This window comes from Manis pentadactyla, chromosome 11 (assembly GCF_030020395.1).
Source record: "Manis pentadactyla isolate mManPen7 chromosome 11, mManPen7.hap1, whole genome shotgun sequence".
NCBI classification, from domain to species: Eukaryota; Metazoa; Chordata; class Mammalia; order Pholidota; family Manidae; genus Manis; species Manis pentadactyla.
Genome location: NC_080029.1, coordinates 13605278 through 13625486, shown reverse-complemented (window position 1 = coordinate 13625486; position 20209 = coordinate 13605278). Strand labels below are relative to the sequence as shown.

General features: G+C 45.3%; 1 protein-coding gene across 2 annotated transcripts in view; it reads right to left on the bottom strand.

Moving 5' to 3' along the window:
* NRDE2 (NRDE-2, necessary for RNA interference, domain containing) overlaps positions 1-20209 on the bottom strand; it is a 54016-nt gene that overhangs the window by 2759 nt on the left and 31048 nt on the right. For both annotated transcript variants that reach the window (XM_036882536.2, XM_036882537.2), the window contains 5 exons: positions 10743-10918; positions 8301-8687; positions 6559-7487; positions 5416-5554; positions 513-584 (listed from right to left, as the gene is read on the bottom strand). In XM_036882536.2, the coding sequence (XP_036738431.2) occupies positions 513-584; positions 5416-5554; positions 6559-7487; positions 8301-8687; positions 10743-10918 (1703 nt within the window). The remainder of the gene's footprint in view (positions 1-512; positions 585-5415; positions 5555-6558; positions 7488-8300; positions 8688-10742; positions 10919-20209) is intronic.

The following is a 20209-nucleotide window of genomic DNA, read 5'->3' as shown; positions in this document are numbered from 1 at the left end:
GGCCACCGCCCGTCAGCCCTCCACTTCCTAGGGAGCCCACCCTCCTGCCGCCGCCTCTGCAGCTGTCCCAGCTCAGCAGCATGCCAGCATGCTTCAGGAAGGACAATTTGCCACTGCAGGGCACAGCAAGGGGAACGCCAAGGCCTTTCTTCCCAAAGGGGGGCCAGAAGTTGTTGGCAGACATGGCAGCCACCATCAACTTGGTTCCTGACCTGGGCCCTGCAAGGCAGAGTTGGGACATGGATCCCAATGCTTTTAGCATTTGTGCAGAGCTTTCAGCAAATGCTGGGAAACCAGCTGCCCTCAGCAAGTCACCCATGAAATACCAGCTCCAGTGCAGGGAAAGGAAACTTGCCCATCAGGCCCAAGCTCCCTAGGGGACAGTCTCACTATGAAAAGGCTGGAATGTGCTCTGGCCCTCATGACACAGGTCGCCCAGGCAGACCCTAGTGGATGGAGGCTTGGCAGAATGTCCTTGAGAATCTGGGAACACCAGGGTCTCTAGAACTTACCTTTGCCCAAGGACAATTCTGAAGTGCTTTGTAGAACACACCTTTGCTTCTTTCTTTATTTCCTAAGGAAACCTGAAGTGAGGAAAAATACAAAAATAACTAACTGAAACAGTCTAAGCCTACAGAAGCCACCCCTGTACTAATCCACAGTGGGGGTCTCCCAAGCCGCAGTGAGCGGGCCAGGGGGGTGGCGCGGCCTGCCGCAGTGGCTGCTGGTGTGCACCTGGGGCCCCTCAGGGCTCCGTCCACCAACGGGCCCGGAGTGCTGATCTGCCTTGTCTCTGTCTCCTCCTCTACTGTGGGCCATCATGCCCTGAGTTGCTTACGGGGTCTAGAGTGAGACTGTGTGTGAGATGAGCCTGATGACTACACAAAAGCCATTTTCCGAAAACTGTCAAGAGAAACGGGATAACCGGGATTGCTGGATCAGTAACCTCATCAAGTTTACTCTCGGTCAGGAACTTCAGTCCGCAGCATGCAGGTAGCCAGCGGGTTCTCTCCCTAGGTAGAGAACCCTTAGTGTCCACTCACACACACACACACACACGCGCCGTCTCCCAGACCTGCTGTGGAAACCGCAGCCAGTGTGCCCCACCACCCGCATCCCAGGATCTATCCCCCAGCAGCTCCTCCAGGGCACTGTAGGCCAGCGGGCAGCTCCCCCAGCCAGGGCGCCTGCAGCTGCAAGCGGGCACGAGTGACTCCTGGAGCTGAAGGCTGCATCTGGGCGTCCCACCCGCCCCTCCTCCAGACTTCCATCCCCAGGAGAGCCTTCCACAGACAGCGTCAGGCGCGGACCAGGGAGGACTGCGGACCAGCATCCTGGAGACCCGCCTGCGGCGCAGGAGCGCCGTCACCCGAGGACGGCCTCACTGCCTTTCCCGTGCCTCGGGTTAACTCCCACACCTGTGATGGCCTCACTCACCACAGAGCAGGCAAGGCTCGGGCTTTCCCCAGCCCCTCTGAGTGCCACCCAGAGCCAGCAGTGTGGCCTACGGTCCCGTCCTCCCTCCCTGGCCTGAGATTCGGCCATTCTGAGGCTGGACCTCTGAATTCACACCTGAGGAGCAGTGTGAACTGTCCTTGCTTCACATGCCAAAATACTGGTATGTCCTCTCTTAAAATACTGACTAAACTTAAGACCTGGGCTCTGCAAGGCACAGTTGGGACATTGTTTCCTTGTTTTTGAAGAAGGAAAAAAATTTTTATCCCTGTACTTTCTCAACCACTGTATTTGTGAGATTCACAGATAATCCTGGAACCCAGAAAATCCAGGTACACAGTTGGCTGGTCTAACATGAGAATTGCTATCTGCGATTTCCTTCATCAAGCAGCCACTGGAAAACGCCTTTGCTATAGCAGGTACGGAAAGGTTCGGTGCCCGGTGAACGCATGGTGGCGACTGCTGGTCTTTCCCCCTTGGGTTTCATAAGCTAGGACATGGCCTTGTACTATCTTTCCCCACTCCCTAGAGCAGAGCCTCAAAGGGAAGAAAAGTTTGTGAGCGCTACCCTGGCTCTCTATGTCCTCCTTTCTCACCTCCATTTCCCCAACTAAACTTAAAGCCCCCAAGTCAGGGCTGAACTATAACAGGTGGGTGACTCGCATGCATGCCCCTCACCCCACAGTATCGTGGCTCCTCGGGCAGACTGGGAACACTGGGCACTAACTGGGTCCATGCATAGAACTGAGGACAGCCTCCAGAGAGAAGCAGGAGCGGACGTTTCAGAAGCCACTCTTTTGTCGGGAACCAAGCCCCAGGAACCAAGTCTCTCAGGCACCACGTGCAGGACTCAGCACACAAGCCCCTCGTGAACAGAGGAGGGGAGTCTCTGGTGAGCCCTCATGCTGTGCCCAGAGCTGAGCTGAGTTAGCGACTCTGCCCACACAGGTGGGGAGGGGAGGGTCTTGCCGTGTGGAGCACAGTGGCCCACCTTCCGTAACAGAACAGGTGTTCCAGCTCTCCAGTCAGAGCTGTTTAGTGCTTAGTAATCACTTGCTCTGTATCTTCTTATCTGATGTGTGCCACCTCCACATGGGGGAAGCATTATCTCTAAGAAAACGCAGCTGAAGGTCTCTGGGCTTTTGCAAGATCTGATTCACTTCTCTGTGCCCACAGAGGTACCTCAGGGGCTGCTGGGGAAGCCACTGTTCTAGTCAATCCTTGGTCCAGGGCTATCTAACCTTTTCAAAAGGACAGGGCTCTGATCTCCTTCATTTCAACAAGAACTTTTTCTGTCTCCAACCCAGACTTGGCTCATTGTGGATAAAATGAGAGTTCCATGGCCAGGATTCTCACCTGGCCATGGCTGACTAGCTCACTGTACACCTGTGGGCAATACATGGCTGTTGACTCTATAAAAAGAGCTCCGCCCAGTACTCTGGGTGCGACACAGTGGCCTGCAAGGCTGCAGGAGAGCAGAGCAGAGGCTGGAGTGGAGAGGAACAGCTGTGCGGGACGACTGTGCAGAGAAGCCCAGAGGATGGCTGTGCAGGACTGCTGTGCAGAGAAGCCCAGAGGATGGCTGTGCGGGACGACTGTGCAGAGAAGCCCAGAGGATGGCTGTGCGGGACGACTGTGCAGAAAAACCCAGAGGATGGCTGTGGGACGACTGTGCAGAGAAGCCCAGAGGATGGCTGTGCGGGACTGCTGTGCAGAGAGGCCCAGAGGACAGCTGTGCGGGACGACTGTGCAGAGAGACCCAGAGGACGGCTGTGCGGGACGACTGTGCAGAGAAGCCCAGAGGATGGCTGTGCGGGACGACTGTGCAGAAAAACCCAGAGGATGGCTGTGTGGGACGACTGTGCAGAGAAGCCCAGAGGATGGCTGTGCGGGACTGCTGTGCAGAGAGGCCCAGAGGACAGCTGTGCGGGACGACTGTGCAGAGAAGCCCAGAGGATGGCTGTGCGGGACGACTGTGCAGAAAAACCCAGAGGATGGCTGTGTGGGACGACTGTGCAGAGAAGCCCAGAGGATGGCTGTGCGGGACTGCTGTGCAGAGAGGCCCAGAGGACAGCTGTGCGGGACGACTGTGCAGAGAGACCCAGAGGATGGCTGTGCGGGACGACTGTGCAGAGAAGCCCAGAGGATGGCTGTGCGGGACGACTGTGCAGAGAAGCCCAGAGGATGGCTGTGCGGGACGACTGTGCAGAGAAGCCCAGAGGATGGCTGTGCGGGACGACTGTGCAGAGAAGCCCAGAGGATGGCTGTGCGGGACGACTGTGCAGAGAAGCCCAGAGGATGGCTGTGCAGGACTGCTATGCAGAGAGGCCCAGAGAACGGCTGTGCGGACAGAGGGGCCCAGAGGCAGAGACCAGCTTGCTGCATACAGACTCGCTCTGAGTGAATGAGATTCTAGTGACTGACCTGCCACTGTGGAAATAAAGTTGGGTATAACCCTTTCACCCCAAAGAGCGTTCTGCTGTCAATTTTCTTTGGTCACACTGAATCCATAGCAAACTTACCCGGGGCTGAAACCCATTGGCAAGACACTCATGTAGACTGCAGTAGAAATGCTCTAAGTCTGCTCTTGACCCTGTCCATCTGTATTTACAGAATGCTGGAGCAGTTAAACTGGCAAATCTGCTTGCTCTCCCTTTTTACCTTCAAAGGATTTCATTTGCTTAGAAAGACCGCGTAACATCAGCACTAGAAATATTAGGGAAACTGTGATCTGCTCTGCTGGGTGAATGGCCTAACAACCGGAGTGGATGTTCAACCAAACCCACTTCTGGCTGCTGCCCAAGGTGCCACCTCTGACTGACTGGCAGCAGCTACTGGTGGGCTGTGAATGCGCCTTCCCACACCAGCGCCGGGCTTCTATATTTCCATTTCACATCAGGAGTCCAGACATGAAATCTGAGCTTCTGGGTCTGAAGAATAAAGGTTAAAAACATACAAACTTCTGTAGTGATTCATGTCGATGTCAATTTGTGCCCATAAGGATATGTCCGTTTGTCCTGAGGGTGCCTATTTGCGCTGCTGTCCTGAGATAAGGTCCCCCTGCTGCCACTCAGGCCCTCCAGAGGGGAAGCACACCAATTCTGGAATCTAAGAAGACAGAGGCAGGCCCAAACTTCTAGCCCCTGACTTACTCTCTCTATCTCTTTACACCTGACTCTGTCACACGCCAGCTGGAAATTTTCAAATACTCTGATTGACTTTTGAGAATTTATCCTATGAAAATAATCAGATATACATAAGATTTATGCACAAGAAAGGCCACTCCCGGCTTCTGAAAGGCACAGTATTCACTGGAGGTTACTCGTATGACTTAGCAGCCTTGACTTAAAACATTCAAGTGGCCCAGGAGACTGTGTTTCTAAAAAACATTCAGAGTCCGAGCAGCCCAAGAACCACCTTTCAGCAGCACATCGTGTTAATAAAATGCAGTGTCATCTCACCACATTCAGTATCTTTGGCACTTTCAAGAGAAACCAGCTGCTTTGGAAATGTTTCTTTTAAAAACCAGATTCTAGATCAAATCTTCTCTTTGTAGTAACATAACAGAATCAGGACCTATACATTTTTATAAGTTGAATGGCAAAGAATTCAGGTCTTTTTCAAATGAAAGCGCTTAGCCTACTTCCAAGCTGTCGAAGGGATGCAGGCCCTCGGGGACACCCACAGGGAGCTCAGCCACACCCTAGAGCCCGGTAGTCACTCCTCACTGTCACTCTGCAAGGCCCCGAGCAGAAGGCAACAGCAGACCCATCCCCACGGCCTGAGAGAGCTGGCATTACCCCACGGGGTTCCCCTGAGGGCTGACCAAGGCCAAGAAAGTGTGAGGGGGAAGCCAGCCCCTCCCAGCTTCCCCCGCAGTGGCGACTGGACACCTGCGCTTCCCCATTTACCAGGGAAGAAACAGAGCTCTGCATGAAGACAAAAACTTGATATTCTTACCAAAAAATTCAGATACATCCTCCAGAGTAAGGGGCACTGGCTGCCGCTGTCACTCTGCATCGCATTTTCAAACAGGGCTTTGATCCGGTGTGTCAAGCCAGTCTCAGGAATTGTGGCATGTACCTCTCTACCATCTACCCTGCAAGACAAAGGCTCACGTAACTCTGAGGCCAGTGTGCACACCCTCCATTGAAGCAGGGGCAGAGCTGTCCCTCAGGGCTGGGGGTGCTGGGGTGGGAGTACAGGTATAATGTGATTCCTCCAAGGCCAGAGAAAGGCAGTGCCTGGGGTACTGCAGTTTTTACATCACCCAGTCTGCCTACTAGTCACACACAAACTACTTGCCTCTCAGTTTGCTAAAGAAAACCTACCCTTTAATCAGAAGAATGCAAATTGTACTTTATGAGAAGGAAATACTTTTCAATTTAAAGTAGAAAAAGTAGAGTGAATAAAATCTCAATGCAAGAAGTAAAAACCAAGTAATGTGAAATACTATTCAGAGGCAAAGATCTGGAAGGAACAATGATGCCTAGGCTTATATGTTTCTGAGACTCATTTACCTTCACATATAAAATACTGTACCAAAAGATGACATTTACAACATGACACATCAGCAATAACAACAAAAGTAATAATTATTTCACATTCTTGGTACTCAGCACTCACCACACTGAGCCGTCTGATCAACTCCCTGTGGCAGGTTCTTTACTATTTCCATTTTATAGAAGCGGAACCTATTACTAAGGTAAAGTGATTTGCCCAAGGTCATGCATCTGATAAGGGGACCTGGGATTTGAATCCAGAGTCCAACTCCAGAGACTGTGTTCTTCCCTATTATGCATTCACTACAACTTCTCAGGTACCTGAAGGCTGGAGAGACAGCACGCATGCACCAGAGGCAACAGTCTGGATCCCCAAAACCATGGCCCAGGAATTTAGTGACAAAAGCCTCTAATGAAAGTTGTGGCTACTTCCAAGTCTCTCATTCCTTTCAGTGCTATTCTATATTTAGAACCCACAGCAGATGTTCTAGGCACTGGCCCATATTCTTTTCTGTATTCTTAAGGCCTAGCAAGGTGGTGGGAACATGGCAAACATTCCATAAAGGTTTGTGGACACACGAACAAGATGACCTGTAATTACCTCTGGACACTTTCCACCAGTCTTTTCCTCATTTTCTCAGCTTCAATTGCAAACAACCAAGGCTCCAAGGGTTTGGCAGACCTGGTGATTGCATCAAAGAATCTTCTGGTCTTACTGGCATTGTGGGACTTATTCTGAATCTGTACGTATGACCTCCAAAGAACCTGGTTGCCTGGGTATAACTTTAAAGCCTCAGAGAGTGCTTCTCTCAGAGGAGCCAGCGGGTAAACACTGACCTTCATGTGGAACCTGAGCAGGCTCGTGTGCATCAAGGTGACGGCCTCGAGAACACTGCTCAGACCCAGGGGGTTGGCACTGTCCTCCAGGCTGGCACCTGCTGGGGAAACAGAGCCCTTCATTCTTGCAAACACCTGCTCATATATCTGCACAGCAGCATTGATGCCTACAGTCAGATACTGGAAAAGCATAAAGCATTTAACTAGGCTTATCAGGCGCTTCCAAGAATCGGTGGGAGCCGTATCAGAGACACAGCTCTCACCCAAACAGTCCTGCAATGCGTGCTCATAAACCTTCCGAGCTTTCAAAATGTGAACGGCCGAGACCTGCCCGGTGTAGGGCCCACAGGGACTGCTCTCAGTCAGTCTGGTTAATATGTGGACGGCTCGGGCTGTGGTGGCCCCTCCCAAGTCTGGCAACAGCTCCACCTCCAGTGCAGCATACAGTAGACTGAGCTCACAGAGTTCATGATCCTTCAGTTCTCTGCTCCCCACCATGCTGAGCGCTGTATCAAAAACTTTCCTGGCATCCTCTGTGTTGCCAAGCAACCACTCCAGATGCGCATACTGCTTCCACAGGCAAAAGTTGTTGCGGTTTTCTGGCTCTTTGAGAAGATTCTTAGCTAGTTTTTTACAGTTCTTTCCTTGTGACTTTAATCTCTTCTTGTTTTTAGTATGTAGACACCAAATGACCTAGAGGTAAAAAGGAAAGAATGAATCCCAAGTGCTCTGGGATTTTAAAGCAATCCCTTTGTGCCATCAACTTTAAGTCACATAAGGCATCTACACATCCTTCCTTCATCACACATTTGGTAAGCATGTAGGCTCTCTGAGCCAGGAAGCAAATCAGTACTTTTAACAAGCCGTAGGTGCCCCCAAATGACCATAATCCAGGTTTCCACTGGAACCCTCTATAAGCAAGGTTTACATACGCCAATAATTCTTCTCCAAAGAGAGGTGGCCACCAACTTTTCTCAGACATTATTTAGTAATACAACCTGGTGTGTTTTAAGCGTCACAGTTTTAACAACCTGGTGCAGTTTTAAGCGTCACAACGTTGGAGGTTAAGACGCAATACTAACTGCTGGCCAACAGGGGGCAGAAGAGTCAGTCCTTGACGAATTCTAGCAGACACACACAAAGAGCAGGGTAAGTAGCTTATCTATTTTAGTAAGCCCTCAAATCCACTAACCCTTAAGTTACTAACCCTTAAGAACCAGCTTAAGCTTGGTTCTTACCTAACTGCTCATACAATCACAGACATCGGTACTACAAGAATGAACACAGTAAACAGATCCAAGTCACTGAAGCTGGACCCAGTCCTTTCCTCCTCTCCACCGCGGCCCCTCAGGAGGGTCAGCCACATACCAGGGGCCTTCACAGTCCCTGAAGAAGGAGGTTCTGTGGCCCAGTGTCCCGAAGAACACCAAGAGCTTTGAGAACCCACTTATAAACACTGAAAAGAAATGAGGTCCCCACACAGGGTGGCGGGGAGGCCAGACTGACCTTTGCGATCTCGTACCGTAACCAGGAGAAGTAGAGCTCAGACCTCTCCTTGCCTGAGAACAAAGGCAGCACAAGGTGGAAGACATTGCGGATGAACTCCTCACCCTCTCGACTGTGACCCCTGGCCCAGCGCCGACAGCCCAACTGGTCCGTGCGGCCAATACAGCTGATGCCAGAAAATGAAAGATTGAGAGAAGTCAATGGCTTTTCATCATAGAGTCCGTTATCGAAGATGCTGTTTTCATCCATGGCCAGATAGAGGCAGGAATCTGGAAAGCTGAGGCCAGAAGGCACACCCAGGAACTGCAGGAAGGCCGCAATCAGCTGGAACTGCAGATCTTGGCTGGAAAGCCGAATCAGAGACTGGGCAATGTCATCAAACAACACCTGCCATGAGACAAAAATCAAACCGCTGACTCATAAGTTCAGTTTTTTTAGCAACAAACAAAAACCTTGCTATTTTCACCATAACTCTTTCTGTTTGGTACGCTAATGAGTCAACATTATTTTAATTAAATTTTAGACAAGAGCTGGGTTTTCTGCAAGATGCAAAACAGCTAGAGGCCTCAAAAGGCAACTGGGAGCAGGGTAACTGTGGGGAGCCCTTTCTGCACTTCCTATGGATTCTTGGCATGAGGGAGCGCCATGAGCAGGTTTAAGCCAGAACACTTTCAAAGTAGCCTAATGGATACACAGAAAATCTAGAAGCCTATTCATAAAGCACACATACCTGCTTTTGCAACTTTAATTAGGTTACAATCGTGAAAACTGTTCAAGATAGAAAATAAGGACTTTACTAATTTGTGGTTTCTTTGCACAAAATTGATTCAGGAAAAATATGCCGAAAATTAGATAAACAGCAGCAAGGTAAGAAGGAAACACAGGAGCAACAGACTAGGGTAGAAGCAATTAAAAGAGCCTAATACCAACTATAAATGTTCATAGATGGTTTCATGCAATAACTTCAAAACCTAAGGCCCCAGAGACTACCTTCCATCTCAAGGTGCTGCTTATCAGACTGGTCTTTGTGGCTCTCGGCAAAGAGGAAATCAAAACATGGGCACAACAAAACGGGCTACTTGTGATTCAACTCATCAACACCATCAATTAATCAGAAAGGTTTTCTCCTCCAGGCTTTGATTAGAGGAAGAGCGACAAGAAACTGCTCACAGCAGTTAGCTCCAGAAATTGGCTTCCAGGAGATGGCCAAAGTTCCGAGCCTTGAGAACTAGCTTCTTGAAGGGTGACGGTGAACTCTGTAAAACCCTAAATCACAAAAGCACACCCCACTCTTCCCTAAAAAACACTCAGCTTCAGCCAGGAAAGGGACCTCATGTGTAGACTCACCTCACAACAGTCCCTCACCACGCATTCCAGGCAGCTGAGGTTTCCCAGGAAGTTGGCTCCTCCTTCCTGCCCAGGGATCACCTCTTTCTCTACTCCCAATTTTCTCGTCCTAAGTCCAGTCTGGCCGCCCCATTCACCACTCTTCAAATGTTCTGGGAACTCTGGGGCCTTCACCCATGCTTATTCTTCTGCCTAGAGCAGAAGCTCTGGCATCAGCTACTCATCCAGCATCCGGGGGTATGAAAAGAGCATTCACGAAAGGACAAGCACCGTCTGGGCACTGCGATTCGGCCGTAAAGAAGCAGGCGAAAATCTTCACCTTCCAGATACATGACTTGTAGGGAAGGTCACACGACAAACCATGCCAGAGCTAGCAAGGCTCGCTGTGATGAGAACTCTAGGTCTGTATCTGTAACATGTTGCATGCCAAGCAATACACATGGTATCTTGTGAAACTGGGTCAATTCCAGATATCAAAATAGAATCTCCTCTTTTATTTAATGTACAGCTGCTGGCCAGAGTAGCACACACAGAGTCACACAATGGCAGTAAACAAGATACGTGGTGCCTAAGCACACTACAGGATTCAGTAACTACGAGGTCCTCCCCCAGCATGACAAGCTGTATGCGGCTGTCCCCGTATGGCCTCTACACCCAGTCACTCTTTGTCTTCTGGAGCCAAACCTGTCTGCTACATATGTGAGGATCCGAGAGTGGGGTGGGAAAGTGGACCCGGTCAAAGAACTGAAGACAGTGATTATGCATTTTTTAATCCTGAGCCCTCGGGCTTCCATGTGAAAAATTAACTAGAATGACCTGGAAGACGATCTCCAGCAGGATAACCATGGGAGCCTCCCCTCCTACTCAGGGACAGGAAGAGCAGGCCAAGTGCCTCTGCTCCACATCATCAGCAGCCAATGGAGTCCTACCCTGTTTCAGGAAGGCGGAAGTTTCCATACACAGGAACAGGCTAGCATCTCCTCAGCCAGGCAAGTGCTCAGAGAGCCCACTGACCTTGGGTAACCAAAACCCAAAGGGAATGGGGAGAAAGCAAAGACCCCATGGCCAGTGTCCCTCTTGGGGTGGGGTACTTGCCTGTCTCTCTGGGTCCTCACAGTCTTCCTCGGTTTGCTTCTTAGTCTTATCGGGGCGCCACGGCCGCCAGTGCCTCTGGTCTCGGGAGCGCTCAGCAGCGAGCCAGACCTGCCACCTGGGCAGAGTCTTATCTCTCACCTCCTGGTCGTCGCCTTCTGGCTCGTCGTCATCATCATCTAGACATGAACAACACCTGAGCTCACTCAGCCAGCAAACCGAACCACCACTGACACCCAGCCAGGGGCAGCAGTGCCCACTGCTATGGTGGCCCCTGGACTGCCAAGATGAGAGACCCAGGCCCAGTGTTCTGGGACACTCAGTGGCATTTAGGGGCTCTCCTATAATCAGTCAAGTTCCCAGGAAAAAATGGCATATTAGCTGATGAAATCAGATAGTTAATGCTGTCCCAGCAATTAAAATGAGAATGAAACATACTGTAGAAGAGCATTATCCAACACAACTTTCTGTGATGAGGAGAATGTTCTGTGTCTGTGCTCTTACTCAGGGCAGCCACCAGCCAAATGGGACTTACTGGGCACTTGAGATGAAGCCAGCAAAGGAACTGAATTTTTAATTTAATTTTAATTAAAATAACTACATGTGGCTAGAGCTTACTATATCAAACAACACAGTTCTAAAATGCTAAATAATGTTTAATGATGGTATTGGTTTAGATTTTCTTAAGCCATTAGAATTTTAACTAGTGGCCTTACTATTATAACCTATATTCACTTCTTAAAAAAAAAAAAAAAAAAGCACCAATTCAAACAGCCTTTACTTTATTTCAGTTTGTTTCCCAAACTCTGAACATGGAGCATGGAAGTTGAGAAAAGTCCTGAGTCTTCTACAAAGTTCAGTATTTAAAAATAAACAAACAGAAAAGATGGTGGCATGAGAGGTGAGATAGAAACCTCCTCCCAAACCCACATGTAATACGAAAGTACAGCAAATACAACTAACTAATCCTGAAAGAACAACAGGAAAGAAGATTGGGCACACTGCCTACACCTGGGAAAAGAGCAGACCTCATGGAAAAGGGTAAAGTACTAAAGCTGTGATCTGGCGGGACCCAAGCCCTTCCCCTACCCCAGCTCACTGGTGCAAAGAAGAGAAACAGAGCACAGAGGGGGTGGAGGCCTGAGACAGCTGAACACCCAGCCCTGATATCTGCTCTGGGAGCACAAACCGACATTACATGGTGCTCTGGAGATTAGTGGGGTAAGAAAGCTAAGATAGATGGAATACTGGAGACACTGAGATTCCAGCCGCTTGTGGACAACAGGTACCACAACCGGCTGCTCTGGGTCAAAAGAAAGGTGGGCACTCTGAGAGACTTCCTAACAGTGACAGGGCTGCTAAAGGGGCAAAGACTGCACAGCTTGCTGCTCAGGAGAAAGGACAGGTGGACAGTCGCGGCACACTCTGCCCAGCTGGTTGGGAACCTTCAGGAGCTTCAGGCGATCCATCCCCCTGGTTGGCAACACAGCTACGAGGCCTCCCACCGCGATACACAGCCTGCTGCTCCTTCCTACTGGCCGGCACCTGCTTGCAAACCAGTTGCCCCCACCATTGCAACAGGCCAGCCAGAGGGTGGCTCCGCCTAAGGCAGCTACAAGTGCATAGCACAGAGGGTCCTCCCTGCACATTCGGCCCACTGGCCCTGGCAGTGGAGGCAGGCACTGAAGCCAGGAAGCAGTAAAGAGCTCTTCCCTTCTGACAGGCACCAGCGCTGCTCGCTGGCAACCCCCACCATCGCTCCAGTGGCCTAGCAACTCCAGAGAGTAGAGTTTCTGGGCACTAGAGGGCACAACCTACACATATAAAATGTCAAAGGATTCAAACCAAAATCCCACAAATACCATAAAGAAGGCCAAGTGAAAAACTGAACTCACCAATCTTCTTGAAAGAGATTTCAAAATAAAAATCATTAACATGCTCATAGAGGTACAGAAAAATATTCAAGAATTCAGGGAGGAATTCAAGAATCAGAGAGAAACTGAAAAATACAGTATCTGAAATGAAACATACAATGAAGGGATTTAAAAGAGATTAGATGAAGCAGAGGAGATGGTAAATGAAATAGAAATTAGAGAACAAGAATACAAAGAAGCTGAGGCACAAAGAGAAAAAAGGATCTCTGGAATGAAAGAATATTGAGAACTGTGTGACCAATCCAAACGGAACAATATTTGCATTATAGGGTTACCAGAGAAGAAGAGAGAGAGAAAGGGATAGAAAGTGTCTTTGTGGGGGTAATTGCTGAAAATTTCCCCAATCTGGGGAAGGATATAGTCATCTCTAAGACCATGGAGAGGCACAGATCTCCCGACACAACAGACCTAAGAAAGACAACACCAAGACATATAATAATTAAAATGGCAAAGATCAAGGATAAGGACAGAGTATTAAAAGCAGCCAGAGAGAGAAAAAAGATCACATACAAAGGAAAACCCATCAGGCTATCATCAGACTTCTCAACAACAACCTTACAGGCCAGAAGGAAGTGGCATGATGTATTTAATGCCATGAAGCAGAAGGGCCTGGAACCAAGAATACTCTACCTGGAAAGATTTTCATTTAAATTTGAAGGAGGGATTAAACAATTTCCAGATATGCAAAAGTTGAGAGAATTTACCTCCCACAAACTGGCTCAACAATGTATTTTGGAGGCACTGCTATAGATGGAAGTGTTCCTAAGACTAAATAACTGTCTCCAAAGAAAATGAAACCACAGTAAAGAAAGCAGACCAATTAATTACTAAGCGAATGCAAAATTAAATCAATTACCCCCAAAGACAGTTAAGGGATAGACAAAAGAATACTACACTATATGATACCTAATATATAAAGAATGGAGGAGGAAGAAAGAGAGAGAAAAAAAAAAGAACCATTAGATTGTGTTTGTAATAGCATACTAAGAGTTAAGTTAGCCTGTCAGACAATAAAGGGTAACCACGAATCTAAAGTCTGCAATGGCAATAAGTACATTCCTTTTGATAATCACCCTAAATGTAAATGGTCTGAATGCACCAATCAAAAGACACAGAGTCACTGAATGGATAAAAAAACAAGACCTGTCTATATGCTGCCTACAAGAGACTCACTTCAAACCCAAAGACATACAGACTAAAAGTCAAGGGATGGAAAATGATATTTCATGCAACTAAAGGGAGAAAACAGGAGCTGCACTACTTGTATCAGACAAAACAGACTTCAAAACAAAGACAGTAACAAGAGACAAAGAAGGACATTACATAATGATAAAGGGTCAGTTCAACAAGAGGATATAACCATAGATATTATAAATATCTATGCACCCAAAATAGGACCACCTACATATGTGAAACAAATACTAACAGAATTAAAGGGGGTAATAGAATGCAATGTATTCATTTTAGGAGACTTCAACACACCTCTCACTCCAAAGGACAGACCAACCAGACAGAAAATAAGTAAGGATAAAGAGCACTGAATAACATATTAGAACAGCTGGACCTAACAGACATCTACCAAACTCTCCACCCAAAAGCAGAAGGATACATTCTTCTCAAGTGCACATGGAACATTTTCAAGAATAGATCATATACTAGGCCACAAACAGAGCCTCAGTAAATTCAAAAGGATTGAAACTGTACCAGCCAGTTTCTCATACCACAAAGGTATGAAACTAGAAATAAATTATGCAAAGAAAACAAAAAAGTCCAATAACGCATGGAGGCTTAACAACACGCTCCTAAATAATCAATGGATCAATGACCAAATAAAAACAGAGATCAGGCAATATATGGAGACAAATGACAACAATAACTCAACACCACAAAATCTGTGGGATGCAGCGAAGACCATGCTAAGAGGGAAATATATTGCAATACAGGCCTACCTCGGGAAAGAAGAACATTTCCATAAAACAGTCTAAACTCACAATTAATGAAACTAGAAGAGGAAGAACAAATGAGGCCCAAAGTCAGTAGAATGAGGGACATAATAAAGATTAGAGCAAAAATAAATAAAATCGAGAAGAATAAAACAATAGAAAGAATCAATGAAAACAGAAGCTGGTTCTTCGAGAAAATAAACAAAATAGGTAAGCCCCTAGCCAGACTTATCAAGAAAAAAAAGAGAGTCAACATACATAAAAAGAATCAGAAATGAGAAAGAAAAATCACTATGGACACCACAGAAATACCAAGAATTATTAGAGAATACTATGAAAAATTACATGCTAATAAACTGGATAATCTAGAAGAAATAGACAACCTTCTAGAAAAATACAACCATCCAAAGCTACCCAGGAAGAAAGAGAAAATCTCAACAGACCAATCACCAGAAATGAAATTGAATTGGTAATCAAAAAACTACCTAAGAACCAAACTCGGACCAGATGATTTCACTGCTGAATTTTATCAAACATTTAGTGAAGACCTAATATCCATCCTCCTTAAAGTTTTCCAGAAAGTAGAAGAGGAGGGAATACTTTCAAACTCATTCTATGAGGCCAGCATCACTCTAATACCCAAACCAGGAAAAGACACTACAAAAAAAGAAAATTATAGACCAATATCCCTGATGAACATTATTGCAAAAATCCTCAACAAAATATTAGCAAACCAAATTCAAAAATACATCAAAAAGATCATCCATCATGATCAAGTAGGATTTATTCCAGGTATGCAAGGATGGTACAATATTAGAAAATCCATCAACATCATCCACCACATCAACAAAAAGAAGGACAAAAACCACATGATCATTTCCATAGATGCCGAAAAAGCATTTGCCAAAATTCAACATCCATTCATGATAAAAACTCTTTAACAAAATCGAAAAAGGCAAGTACCTCAATATAATAAAGGTCATATATGACAAACCCACAGCCAACATCATACTTAACAGTGAGAGAAGCTGAAAGCTTTTCCTTTAAGATCAGGAACAAGACAGGGATGCCCACTCTCCCCACTTTTATTCAACATAGTACTGGAAGTCCTAGCCATGGCAATCAGACAACACAAAGAAATAAAAGGCACCCAGACGGAACAAGTTAAACTGTCACTGTTTGCAGATGACATGATATTGAACATAAAAAAAAGCCTAAAGAATCTATCTGAAAACTACTAGAATAACTGAATTCAGCAAATTAAAAAAACCCTGAAGAATCTATCTGAAAACTACTAGAATAACAGAATTCAGCAAAGTTGGAAGATACAAAATCAATACACAGAAATCTGTTGCATTCCTATATACAAACAATAAACTAGCTGAAAGAGAAATGAGGAAAACACTTCCATTCACAATTGCATCAAAAAGAATAAAATACCTAGGAACAAACCTAACCAAGGAAGTGAAAGACCGATACCCCAAAAACTACAAGACACTCATAAGAGAAATTAAAGAAGACACCAATAAATGGACATACATCCCATGCTCATGGATAGGAAGAATATTGTCAAAATGGCCATCCTGCCTACAGCAACCTACAGATGCAATGCAATCCCTATCAAAATACCAACAGCATCCTTCAACGAACTAGAGTAAATAGTTCTAAAATTCATATGGAACCACAAAAGACCCTGAATAGCCAAAGCAATCCTGAGAAGGAAGAATAAAGCTGGGGGGGCTAAGCTCCCCGATTTCAAGCTCTACTAAAAAGCCACAGTAATCAAGACAATTTGGTACCGGCACAAGAACAGACCCATAGATCAATGGAACAGAATAGAGAGCCCAGATATAAACCCACACATATATATAGTCAATCAATATATGATAAAGAGCCAAGGACATACAATGAGGAAAAGACAACCTCTTCAACAACTGGTGTTGGCAAAACTGGACAGGTACATGTAAGAGAATGAAACTGGACTATTGTCTAACTCCATACACAAAATTAAATTAGAAATGGATCAAAGGCCTGAATGTAAATCATGAAACCATAAACCTCTTAAAAGAAAATGTAAGCAAAAATCTGAATATAAACATGAGCAACTTTTTCCTGAACACATCTTCTCAGGCAAGGGAATCAAAAGCAAAAATGAACACATGGGACTACATCAAACTAAAAAGCTTCTATACAGCAAAGGACACCATCAGTAGAACAAAAAGGCATCCTATAGTATGGGAGAATATATTCCTAAATGACATATCTGACAAGGGGTTAACATCCAAAATATATAAAGAACCCACACACCTCAACACCCAAAAAGCAAATAACCTGATAAAAAATGGGCAGAGGATCTGAACAGACAATTCTCCAAAGAAATTCAGATGGCCAACAGGCACATGAAAAGATGCTCTACATCACTAATTATCAGGAAAATGCAAATTAAAACCACAATGAGCTATCACCTCACAGCAGTTAGAATGACCAACATCCAAAAGGCAAACAACAAATAATGCTGGCGAGGATGCGGAAAAAGGGGAACCCTCCCTATGCTGCTGGTGGGAATGTAAATTAGTTCAACCATTGTGGAAAGCAATATGGAGGTTCCCTAAAAAACTGAAAATAGAAATACCATTTGACCCAGGAATTCCACTCTTAGGAATTTACCCTAAGAATGCAGCAGCCCAGTTTGAAAAAGACATATGCACCTCTATGTTTATCACAGCACTATTTACAATAGCCAAGAAATGGAAGCAACCTAAGTGTCCATCAGTAGATGAATGGATAAAGATGTGGTACATATACACAGTGGAATATTATTCAGCCATAAGAAGAAAACAAATCCTACCATTTGCAACATGGATGGAGCTAGAGGGTATTATGCTCAGTGAAGTAAGCCAGGCGGAGAAAGACAAGTACCAAATTATTTCCCTCATTTATGCAGTATAATAACAAAGCAAAACTGAAGGAATAAAACAGCAGCAGGCTCACAGTCTCCAAGAAGGGACTAGCAGTTACAAAGGGGAGAGGTAGGGAAATGTGGATGAGGAGGGAGGGAGAAGAGGATTGATAGGTATTATGATTGGTACACATGGTGTGTGGGGATTACAGGGAAGACAATGTAGCGCACAGAAGACAAGTAGTGACTCTGTGGCATCTTACTACACTGAGAGACAGTGACTTCAGTGGGGTGTGGGGGGACTTGATAATATGGGTGAATGTAGTAACCACAATGTTTTTCATGTGAAACCTTCCTAAGAGTATGTATCAATGATACCTTAATAAAAAATAAATAAATAAATAAAATAAACAGTATATAAAATGGCACAACCCCCCAGAAAATAGTTTGGCAGTTTCTCATAAAACTAAACTTGCACTTACTGTAAGACCAGGCAACTCATCGGTTCTGATCCCAGAAAAATGAAACCTATGTTCATACAAAACCCTATATACAGCAGCTTTATTCATAGTAGCCCCCACTGGAAACAATCTAAATGTCCTGCAGCAGCTGAACAGTGAAATGCACTGGGGTACATCTATACCACCCAACACTGGTCAGCAAGAAATATGAACAAATTCTTGACATACGTGACAATTTGGATGAATCTCAGAGGAATCAGGCTAAGTGGGAAAAAAATCTTAAAATGTTATACAGAAAACAAGTGTTGGTGAGGATGTGGAGGAACTAGAACCACTGTGCACTGGTGGTGGGGATGCAAAATGGTGCAGCTGCTATGGAAAACAATAAAGAATTAAACATAGAATTACCACATGATCTGGCAATTCCACTTCCGGGTATGTATGCAAAAGAACTGAAAGCGGAGTCTCAGATAGGTTTCTGTACATTCACATTCACAGCAGCACGATTCACCATTGCCAAAAGGTGAAGCAGTCAAGTGTCCATTGACAGATGACTGGATAGACAAAATGTGGTATATTTACATGGCGGAACGTTATTCAGCCTTAAAAAGGAAATACCAACACATGCTTCGTATTGGATGAACCTTGAAGACATTATGCTAAGTGAAATAAGCCAGTCACAAAACAACAAATACTGTATGATTCCACTTATATGAGGTTACTAAGTAACCTCACAGAGACAATAAGAGTGGTGGTTGCCAGGAGCTGGGGAGAAGAAGGAAGAATGGTGCGTTAGTATTTCATGGGTATAGATAGAGTTTCAGCTGGAGACGATGAAAAAGTTGAGGAGCTAGATAGAGGTGATAATGGTGTACAACAGTGTGAACACAGCTAATGTCACTGAACTCTACTCTTAAAAATGGTTAAAATGATAAATTTTATGTATATTTTACAACAGAAGTTTAAAAAGTTATATGCCATATGTCATCATATGCATATGTGGAATAACAACATAACAACAGGTATGGAGAGCACACGGTGGCTTCCAGGACTAAGGGTGGAGGGGGAAGACAGATACGGCTTAAAAAGGTGAAGCAGGAGGGAGCCTGTGTGATGGGAGCTCTCCACCTTGATTGTGGAAGTGGCTACACGAAGCTACCCGTGGCAACAGCATACAGCACTATACCAGCACATACACAACTGCATGCAGTAAGACTGGTGAGATCTGAATACACGCTGTATGTGGAGGCCAGTGTCCATTTCTTGGCTGTGATATTGTACAGCACAGTCTCCCACTGGGGGAACTGGGTGAGGGTGAATAAAACTTGCCTGTGTGCTCTTCCAACTTCTTGTGAATCTATAAATATTTCAAGACAATTAAATAACAAGCAAAACCCCCAATTTATATGCATGTGTATTCGTATTGTAAACCCCATATTCCATCTAAATGCTCTTCTGAATTTCTTAAATAAGAACACTAAAATTTAACTATTACCTTCTTCTAAAGATCTATATTTAAAATAACACTTTAGCCAGACTAAAACACTCTTACCATAAAGAAATTACCCCTGTGAGTAATAAATAACTTAGACACCTTGATTTATTACATTAGGAATTCAAAAGATTACATGTGAATTCAAAAGAATAAGAATTCCTTATTACATTAGGAATTCAAAATCATTCCAAATCAGTGATAAATACCAACTATTCTCTAAATGCCAACCTTGTAAGGGCGGACAAGGGAACTTAAAAGCGAGTAACAGTTAATGAACTAGTTTTCTGGAAATAAGAAGCTTTCAACCTTTCTTCTGCTGCATTTTGGGGGGACTCCCATTAAATTCATTAGAAATAAATTCATTAAATTCAGTAGAAGATTCTCTATAGTGGAAATGTCTGGAAAGCTTGCAGGGAATGCAAGCACCAACACACATCCCCCTAACCTGATATTAAAAATCAAGGTTTCAACGCTTGCACCAAAAAACTAACTTTACATCTGATTATGAGTGACTACTAGGTATCTAAACACTTAATCTGAGAAATAATGTGAACTTGGCCTCTGGACACTGCTGTAAGAACTCTATCCTCACAGACATGAAGAATATGGTAAAATTCAGAACATAAGTACTATGCTTTGGAAGGGTCTTGCTCACTAACAAACACAACGTTACAAACAGAACCACCTGAAAACTGAACCATGGTGAGGTGGTCACTCAGAGAAAGAAGAGCTACTGCC